At 48.2% G+C, this 10684-nt stretch overlaps 1 protein-coding gene across 1 annotated transcript in view; it reads right to left on the bottom strand.

The window, feature by feature from the left end:
• Window positions 1-281: 281 nt before the first annotated feature.
• LOC125739039 (signal-induced proliferation-associated 1-like protein 2) overlaps window positions 282-10684 on the bottom strand; it is a 74624-nt gene continuing 64221 nt past the window's right edge. Inside the window, 5 exon segments of the mRNA XM_049008700.1 lie at window positions 282-1491; window positions 1689-1770; window positions 1893-2010; window positions 5376-5507; window positions 8132-8333. Coding sequence (XP_048864657.1) covers window positions 1345-1491; window positions 1689-1770; window positions 1893-2010; window positions 5376-5507; window positions 8132-8333 — 681 coding nt within the window. The 3' untranslated portion in view covers window positions 282-1344.

Below are 10684 nucleotides of genomic sequence, written 5' to 3'. Positions count from 1 at the left end.
GGCAGCACGGGGTAGAGATAAGGAGGACCCTGTACAGCAGGGCACACACACACACACACACTCACACACACACACTCACACACGATCAGCACATCGTCCCCACAGGTCCCAGTGGGTAAACACAGCACATTAGGAAGCCAGGCTTGGAGATGAATTTCAGGCAGATAAATCAGCAACCAAATGAAAATGAATATTAACCTCCGTCCTTTGCAGCGTGTACTTTTCCCAAGCAGGGCGGAGGCGAGCCAGTAGTCATATCCTCTACATTTATTTAAATAAAAAAAAAAACAAAACATAACAACAGGCAAACAAACGAAGGTCCCGTCTTGAAATGAAACAATCTTACCAAGAAAGACATCTGTGAAAGCTTACAAACCAACAAACTGTAAACTAGCAGCATCCAAATGTTGGAGTCTCAAAAACAAAAACATCCTTTCCATATATATTTTATATATATATTTATACATTTATATATAGCCCTGGGCAGCTACATACACATTAGCTCACATGGAGCTCTTTTCGTAGTGCAGAATAAGAATGAAACAGATACTCTTACCAAAATAAACACATTTCGGTTAAATACGCTTAAATAAGGGTGTTAAATACAGCAGGATCTGTACAGGGACACACATTTTGGCATTTATGAAAAGCGGTTACCTGGCCACCCCCCCCCCCCCCCACGCTCTGGTCTAGACTGACTGCATAAGAACTGATTTCGCTGAACTCAACTATACATACGCATTTATAATCTCAGCCAGTCATGGACAAAGGCAATTTTTTACACGAAAGAACGCAGATAAAACATAATGGAAAAGAGTCTTACACTGTTAACGTCAGGCACCGGTTCCTGTAAAATAAATCTCTAACACAACAGGATTGTGACTTTAGTGCTAACTGTTAAACACAGTTTTGTTTAGACTACAGACTACAGATCTTGATTATTGCTAGAACGAGGTGACAGTGGACATAAACAACATAAAAGCAAATGGGAAAAGAGCACCTTTTTATTTTGGGGTTTCTCTTGGTGGGTTTTTTTTCATACAGATAGAGATGGATTTGTTCCTGGTAATGGGGGTGGGAGGAGAGGTATGGAGTGGGTTACATTCATTTATTACCACTGTGTTTTCACTGGTGTCCGTCCCTGCTGCTGTGACAGTCCACCACGGGAAACCCTGCCCGATCTTTGTCCTTAGCTTGTCTTTGTGGGGCTGGGGGGTTTCCCAAGCCAGTCCCCCATCAGCACCCATTCAACTTGAAGACGACCAAGTAAACAGTGAGCTATCAGTTCCGGAACCCTGCGGTTTTGCCCCGTCAACACCGGCCTGGTGTCTCCTGATCTGGGTCTCATGGTTTCTTATCAATGGTGTGGAAGAACCACTCAGTGAACCTGCGGAGCTGCGCCGCTGCCGTCTGGCTCTCCTCCTGCAGCCGCATGTTGTCCTCCCGCAGGTGCTGTACCTCCACTTGCAGCATGGCCTTGTCCTCCTTTTCCTATGGGGAGGGGGGGGAATCGACAAAGAACACGGACACTCAGAAGAGACACGGCCTGCACCAAAACAGGAACCAAAGTACTGACAGATGGCCGACGTCAGCGCTAAAACTGCACCATCACACCTACAGCTGCATTACAAATGCATCGCTCTGACACCAGTGAGCCAATCTAATTTCCATGGAGACCGTCGCCATACCTTTCGTAGGTCGAATTGCAGCTGCCTGAGTATCAACTCCAGCTGGTTAACTTTGCCGGTGAGTGTTGCAGGGGTGCTCTCTCTGATGGTCAAAGAGCCGGAGATGTTGTGGGAGGGGTCAGATAAGGGGTGGAGCATGTAGTTAACCAATTAAAAGTCAGCAGGGTGCAGTATTCACCCATGAATGGCCAGAGCCCCACCTACCCTGCCTCCAGGGCCACGCCCTCCACGGCAGCCATCTGTCTGGTGAGCTCCTCAGTGATCTGTAGCACCTCGGTCCGCTGCGTGTCCGTCATGGTGCAGAAGGAGGCCACCCGCTGGTCTGGAGGTGAACATACAGCTCATGTCAGGAACAGCATGCATTTCTTCGCTTTATTTAGGCCCCCAGGCTTCTGTATTTATATCGCTGATCAGCTAAATTTGACCATTTTTGCAGGTAGACAGGAGGCATTTCTGAAGGAGGAGCAGACCCAGGGGGCAAACACTGATGGTTCAGCTACAGTGTGAAGACATCATGGATCAAGCCAGCCGCCACCACTCCGGCTGTCCAGCCGGACATCACCGGGTCACTGACATCCACACATTCACCCCACAAGTCGAAAACAGAGCTTGGGGATTCACATTGCATCCATAAAGGTATTCAGTGCAAATCCCAAAATAAATAGCATAATTTATGCTATTTATGCCTATAATTTGGACCTTCAAGATTTGGGGGAATTATAAGATAGACAGACTATGGCAATAGCATAACATGAAGTGTAGGAGTGACAAGTGACTATTATCGCAGGTTATTACACGTGCTGCCATATTGTACAATGAATAGTGATTTCTGTGAAACTGCAAGGGTCCATGGACAGGAGGAAGGAAGAGGAACAAGGAAAATAAAACCTCGCAATTCGCAGCAAACACCAAAGAGTCCGGGACGCTACACAGCATGCCTGGATTCGACTTCTCCCGCGATTACAAGTTGCGTCACGCTAATCCTGAGATCCGGTAAAGTGGAAACAGACATGACCCAGCACAAACAGTCATTGTTTCTCCCGGTGTATTTTTTAGATTTTAATCAGGATACAAGGATGTTTTGATGGATTCCAGAGGAGATGATTTTCTTGAATTACACAGGGAAAACGGAGAGATGCAAGAAGCACGGCTGACGGATAACCTGGGTGCTTCTTCGATTCCTCCTGAAGCATCGGATTTCCATTCATTTGGGAAGCCCTCGGGAACAGAAATCAAACACGGAAACGCAAGAAAACGACCAGAACCATCCCGAGAGCCCTGTGTAAACCAATAGCGGAACAAGCGCTCTTGAACTATCAAACCTGCGAGGCCCAAGTGATAGCAAGTTCTAACAGCATAGCTAGTCCACCATATATGTGACATAATTGCCCGCCTTATGGTTAAATCTTCTGAGGGGGAGCCGACTTAACAAAGTAAAATTGGGCAGTGAAGTTTTCCAGGGCACCTGCTGGTGAAGCTTGCCTAGGGGACTGTATCGACTTTGACTAGTACTGGCTCACTAGTCGAGTGGGTTTATAAACCAAACCAGGGGAACTGAGGCTAGCAGATGCCTGGTCTCAAGGCTAAGTTGACTGACATCACATATGGCTCCTGCACCAATGAATGCATCTTGGACGCTCAGCGCTGCTGCGGCGGAGCGGGGAGGTGAGACACTCACTCAGCCACTAATTTACCGCTCATGATGAATGAGAACACAAGCACTGCAAGTACGAGAGCAACCTTATGGACTCACAGGTCATTTATCAAAGCTTCTGTCTTTGAAGTGGGCACAAAGCCCAGGGCATGTCTGTGATCATTAAAGATCCCACGGCATCCTCAGCAATAATACTGCAGAAATAATTGCCTTATGTTTCCATGACTGGGACACGGATGCTTCTCACTTTTGATCAAAAAATCTTTAACTGGATACACAATGAATTTGCTCCAGTCAAAACCTACCATTGTTACCTTTTCTCAAGGTTTCTCTAACTCCCCTTAATATATTATTCTTTGAACCAAGCATCAGATTCTGCGTTCCCTTCGCCAATATCTTTGTCTGTCCTTCTTGTAGTTCGTGTAAGTGTATGGACGTCAAGTGTCTCGTGGCCACACGACGCTCAAAGTCAAGAAACAGGCTTCTGCACTCGCCAATTCACTAGCCTCACCGATGGACGACTTTCCCACGCAGCACAGTTAGCTCAATTAGACTAAGGAACTCCTTCAGGTTGACGTTAGCAATCGCAAAGTAGACAGTGAAACATACACCATCTTCTGTGCACTGATGGGGCCTGGTGCACAACTTTAACCATGTTCCTGCCTGCCCTGAGCCACAGAGCCCCCCATTATGGTACACATACCCTCTACAGCAATTATGCCCCCTCCTCCATCGAGCGATTTGCCCGTGCGACACGCGGCTGGATGGCCAGAAAATGAAAGGGTGGCGGCAGCAATTAAAGACAAAGAAAGCCAAAACCAAAGGGGAAGATCGTGTTTCCTCTCTGTTTTTGTCTGACATCCATTTGAGGTAAAGTGGAGCTCATGGGGAAGCTCTGTGCATTGGATGACTCGCTAGAAAACGTGCACCGATTCTCTGAGCCTTGAACACCTTGGTGCGCAGCTGAAAGGCACCGTTAGCCTTGTAGCCTAGCCTTTAGCTTTGTAGCTTAGCCGTTAGCCTTGTAGCCTAGCCTTTAGCTTTGTAGCTTAGCCGTTAGCCTTGTAGCCTAGCCTTTAGCTTTGTAGCTTAGCCTTTAGCCTTGTAGCATAGCTGTTAGTCTTGTAGCCTAGTCAGCCTGCTAAAGGAGAGACTGTGCACACAGTCTACCTTTCATGAGACGACATGTCACTGTGAGTGTGTATTAGGGGGGAGCATGAGGCAAGATGCATAAATCAAACCGACAAGCAAATTATACCAGTCCGTCTGTGCTAATTTGACACACCGATTCAGCAGCCTCCCCAAACATCCTTTTATCAATCCTTAATGCCACGCTGGCTTGTGTCTTAAAAGGCTGTCGCCATGGTAGCAAGGGTACAACCTCCCGGCTTTTGACAGCTACGGTTCCTGATATCGGTGCCAGCGGCCTGCGTGTGGCCCGTATCTGGCACATCCGGCACTGGGCGCCCCAGCCACGACCAGCTGTATCTCAACTATGCTACACCAATCTCACTGGGAAACCGCATTTGTACGAGCCAAACTGTAACTGCAAAAACGGCGAGTCTTTCATTTTCGCAAATGATTCACGGGCAAGACGTTAGCGCCCGCGTGCTAAAGAGCCTTAACCCATTTGGAGTTACCAGCACCAAGAGGCAGTGAGAGCTTCCTTTTCAAATGCAAATGGATGAAGGGGACTGAACAACTGTAATTGCCGAAAACTGGCAGGCAAACGCCTAATTACAGGAAGCAGTCGTTAGAGCCATTTTCCTGAGTGGCTGCTTGCTGGGTTTACAGCGTGCAAATGGCTTCAGTTCTTTGCAGAAAATACAGCCCTCTTTTTTAAATTAGCACCTTTGAGAACCACCGGGGGGGCAAAGAAAACGGATAGAGAAAAAAAAAATCCAGGTTTACATAAAAACAGCATTAAGGAGTTTAGAAGCACTGTCGGACAGAGCCGGTGGAGTGGTTCTCCAGGGTACCACCTCCTGCTCCCCTAGTGGCCAAGAGGGGAATGAACCAGCACTGAACCCTACCTTCAAAAGCTCGGGCAGCGCTGACCAGGTGAGACCAGTCGAGGCCGGAGGCAGTGTCCGGCAGGGGCATCAGGCCCGGGTCTGTCAGCTTGGGCTTATCTGCCAGGGAGCCGTCTGAGAACCAGAATTCATCTGTGGAGACAGGACCTGGGGTCAGCGACCAGCCTGGCTGGCCAAACTCCAGCACCCTCTGGGAGCACGTCCAGGTTGGGCTACAGAACGTACCCCAGGTCCGCTTTATTTAAACCTGAGCCAGTCCTCATGGGCTTTAGCCAACAAAATCAACAGCGCTATCTAAAGCTTAGCAGAAGGATTTATAAAATTGCTATTTACGCAGCTGGTTAATCACAGAAGTCAGTATACAGGCTAATGGGTAAACGGTGGTTCTCTGGGTATTATGTGAACTTGTAACTCTCCCTCCCTCAAAGAGGTGGCCATCCTGCCACCTTCAACACCAGAGTCTTAGGGGTTTAACTTCTACCTTGGGAAGGACAGCCTTCATTAATGAGCCTCACTGAGTATTTAAAATGTCAGGAACACTTCTCACTAAGGACACCCCCCGTTAGAGAGATTTGATGAAAAGGGAGGTAGTGAGGCGGGATAAGGAAGGAGGGATCACAGGGACTCTTTTCGCACCTCATTCCTCCCGAACTGGTCACCCCGCACCCGTCACAGCTGACAGCCGGCTAATGACCTTTGAGCTCAGGCATAGCATTTGCTGAATGTGACTCGCAGCTGCACAGGAAAGCCCAAAGCAGCCGTGCCCCGTGGGAAGGTCAACAGCAATACGGTGACTTGGCCGTATTCGGCGAAATGAAAAAGATTTAAAAAAAAAAAAAAAAACACCCATGATTCTCTCTGGTGATGAGCATGATTGGAGGGACTGGGCCGAGATGGCGGCTAGATGGTTATGTAGTGTTGGTAGAGTCTAAAGAGGCAGAGATGATTGGGTCAGAATAACGTTGAACATGACTGGGAAAAATGGCTGCAGTGATCCCAAGCTGATCAAGCCGTTCTCACATGTGCCGTTTGACAGCTGAGGGCCCCCATGTGCTGCTGTCAGGGGACCAGCAACTGGCCAGCCGTGGGGGGGAGGGTCATCATCCACCCATCATTTCCACCTCCCTTCATCCATCAGGAATCGAAACTGTCACCTCAGTGCCGCGGATTTCAAGAAACAAGACGCTAGACAGGAAAATGCCCCCCCTGACCTAATTTATCTCCATCCCACAGCCGAACACTGAGAACTCCCTCGGATTGTTTGCCTTTTTTTCCTTCTGTGGTTGTGGAAAAACATGACATGTATTATAACAGTCTTCCAGACAGTCTGGAATCTGTCTATGTCGAGTGACATCTATGTGGGGGGGGGGGGGGGGAGGGCATTGTAACTCGCCGACTAGAAAAGACCACCATGCGTAGATGGCCCCCACCACAGGGGAGATAAGAAACACGCTATTAATAATAGTCTGCCTGATTTTCCCCATGCCAGCAAATGGTTGCTCCTCTTGTTCACTGGCCCTGCAAGGCACCCCCCCCTGCACCCCCCAACTCTGCTGCACATGCTCAGAACTCACGGTGAGCCAATTCCAGTGAAATATCTGGCCAGCTCTGACAAGTGGCAACTCATTACCGAAACTCTGCCAGGGACAGCAAATGTCAGATGCCTCGTTGCAGTTCTTCACATTCTGCCTCTTAGCCAACACGTCCAAAAAGCAACTCAGATTTATTTTTCCTCATTTATCAGCCCAAGTATTCCACCAGAGAAGTTCAGGTAAAGCACCTCGTTCAAAGGGATTCAACTGCTAGATCCGTACTGGAACCCTGCTTCAACCCAAGGTCCTCAACCTCGTCAGTTCCTGTCCATTTCTGGTGAATCGTGACCTTTTGCTAGTGTCAGGCAGATGGTTGAGGGCCCAAAGAAAACATGAGTGAGAGCTGGGGCCTGGATGTCATCAATGTCAGACAGTGATCGAGGAAACGAAGCGTTCATGGATGCATTGCATCCCTAGCAAAACCAGCATGTTCAACAGCGGAGCTACAGTAAAGTCGCGGTTGATGTGTGTGATTCTGGGCCTCCCATTGCTGGGGTATCAGCAGTTTTCATTTAGTCAGAGCAGATGTGGACACAGTTTCTGAGACTCTAAGGTCACCATTGGTTTGGAGAATCTCACACTAAACAGGTTTGAGGTCTCAGCTGGACAGGTGACACACGGTGGCTATTTTCTGTTTTTTTTTTTTTTTTTTTTTTTAGCAACAGGACTGCTCTGATTTTGCAGTGTGAAACCATGATTTGGTTTCATGCACAGGAACACCTGTGATGACTATTTTTCAGTGGACTTGACAGCATCATTAAGTAACAGATTTCTTAATAGGTAGTTTGTGGTCTGTTGGTTGGGTCAGGCTTGAGATCCATATTATTAAGCATGTCTGTGGTTAGCTAGCATGTGATCACCACAAGTAAGACAGTCAGTGCAAACCCTTAGTGGTTTTTGGTCTCAGCTGGTCAGAACGCATTCATGCTCCAGAACATTCTTCAATAAGACTTTGGATTCAGACTGGTCTGCATTTGTCACCAAAATATCTGTATTGTAGCTGTAGTTGGACCAGTACGCATACTTGTGAGCGATCCAGATTGGTTTAGAACTTTTTTGGAAACCCGGCGAGATAAGCTGCTTTCGAGAGGGCCACCATCCATCATGTAATCCTTCACGCTGGATAGCAAAAGCTGGCTGTAGGTTAAAGGTGGGGGTACTCACTTCTCAGGTTGGATCCCCCAGGGCCAAGGAACGCACGGGGCGGTAAGGTGCTGTGGTAAGGCGGCGCGGTGCTGAAGAGGATGTCACTGGGCAGCACCTGGTCCAACATCGAACAGCGGGAGCCAGCAAAGGACGTACACTTCCTGTTCCCGCACACGCTCTCGTCTGACAGGGTGCGGTACAGCGAGCGTCGTGGTGACATCTGTGGAGGAGAGAAGGAAAAAAAAACAATCATCAAATGGCAGATTCAAGTCCATGGCATTCTGGGTAGAAAAAGCGAGACTAACAACAGGCTAGGAAGTCCTGCTTGAGACTCTATAGGATCCTGTAAGGCACAGGGACGTCTCAGGAGAAGGAAGGGGGAGTTTCCGCAAACAACCCTGCAAGATCGATTCGGCGTCTAACTGGCAGCACTGAGGGTCCAGCCCTTTGTATAGTTGGTCACGTGACTGTTTTAATCGCTTCATCGGACGAGTGAGTTTCTTTAGGTTATAATTAAAAAAAGGCTGCACTGGCCCAACGTGTAATTATAAACTGATCACTTTAAACACACGGTTTTAAACACACACATACATGGACTTTTGAAGGCTCTCCTCATTGTCCCAGAAGCATTACGGCTGTTCGCTCAGACTCATCAGGGTGGGATTAGGAAACATCAACTGCGTTAGATGGAAACGCCCCACAAACAGAGAAGGTCCTATATGCTGTGCCTATAATGTCATGCCTGTTTGTATGTGTATATGTGCATGTGTGCATTTGGCTGTATTCAGTACACAGCGCCTAGATGCAATTTAGGAGGCTGCACTAGGGTCAAATTTCTAGCTTGATATAAATATTGATATAAATATTGAGGCAGCTCTGGGCTGCAAACCAATCTTGGCAAGGACAACCGACTCGCTCACCAGTAGGAACTTTCCACGAAGAACATCGACCTCTGCCATCACCGTCTTCTCCGTGTATTTTTACGTAGGCAGAGACTTGCAGTCATGGGTTTCTCCTGGCCGCTAATGTCTGTAATTAAACCCTGATCTGGTTCCTTCACCACGATCCACCCTGACATGCCTGCTAAGCCGGGCCGATGCATCCTAATGACAGTGATCGATCGCTGGCTCCAGCCCATGGGTCGAGATCTCTTTCCGTCACCTTCTGACAGATTAACACCCTGTGCGACTCCCTGCATCAAACCGGCCGCAGACACACATTAAAGACTCCATTTATACAGCTGACTGAGCTCTCACAGGTGAGGCCCCCACATGGCCACCTGCGGTACCACACCCTTCATCACAAAACTCTACAACTGCAAGCTCTTTTGAAAGACAAAGATTTGCTTAATAGTTACTCAGTATTCATGGAAGCACATTTACAAACCAGCTATTTATTTCACTTAAGGGTAAAACAAAAGTTGGACCAGACATAAACCCATGACCTGCTATTCAAGGGGATCATTTAGCTACCCAGAAATCAGGACCCAGAACAGATGCACCAAACACAAACACGCCCATTTACAGTTTTTGTGTCAAATCAGATGCTGCCCCCCCATCACCTATTACAGGCACTTGAAAGGAAACCTAAGTAATCTGTGGAACAAAAAGACAAATACTATGTCATTCTACTGCGCATCCAGCACTAAGCTTTACATTCAGATAAGCCTACAGGGCACAGCAGTGGGTGGAAATCTGTCCATTTTTTGGCAGATGCATTTGTTGAAAGTGATGTAAATTTCATTTTGAGGAAGCAGGGTTATACCATCCCTTAAGCATCTGCTGTTAAGGGCCCAGCTCAGAGACCCAATGGTGAAATTGCGCTGATGACCCTGGGATTTGAACCAACAACCTTCCGATCACAGGCACCCGATCTGAACCCACTAAGCAACACACCAGCGCATCGATATCTGTTTTCAGGTTGACACTTTCATTAAAAGCTGGTGTCTAACGAGGGCCGCTTTCTTGGGACCTTCTAGCAGTTTAATCTGCGGTTTCTTTTCCCCCCTCCCTTATTTAGTTTAACTTGACAACTTGACTGGCGTCCAACACTCCTCGGTATATGGGATGGAGCGCTCGAGGGGGCATTCATCACGCCGAACGAGTCGGGACCCATTTCCTCTGCTGCAGAGGGGTTACAAAAGCAACACACAAAAAAAAACACATGACTTGTTAAAGACGGCAATTTCCTCTCCACGCCTCCTGCACAATGGCTCCCATACCCGAGGAAGAGGCTGAGTAACGACCTGCCAGCCCTCAGATTAGACCAATTTACGCTCGCACAGTTGTCTGCACTCTCCTGCTCTGGAGGCCTGGCCCTCACCTCCCTGTCTGAGCCAGCAGGCCACAGAAAAGACGAAGGTGTGTCCGCTCTCTGTTTGTTAATATTAACAACAATAGAAATGTGGCAGAGGTCCGGCCCGGGTCCAGACGGCCGTCTCCATTACGGACAGCGTGGAGAGAGGTGCTGGCTTACTGGGAATACGCCCCATCTTCTGCCTATCCCAACTCCCAGCACCGTTTCCACCCATGGAGATGGAGTTAGTGCAACCGAAGTTCAAGCATGGAGCCC

The sequence above is a fragment of the Brienomyrus brachyistius genome, chromosome 3 (genome assembly GCF_023856365.1).
Source record: "Brienomyrus brachyistius isolate T26 chromosome 3, BBRACH_0.4, whole genome shotgun sequence".
Classification (NCBI taxonomy): domain Eukaryota; kingdom Metazoa; phylum Chordata; class Actinopteri; order Osteoglossiformes; family Mormyridae; genus Brienomyrus; species Brienomyrus brachyistius.
This window is presented reverse-complemented; position numbering and strand designations above follow the sequence as displayed.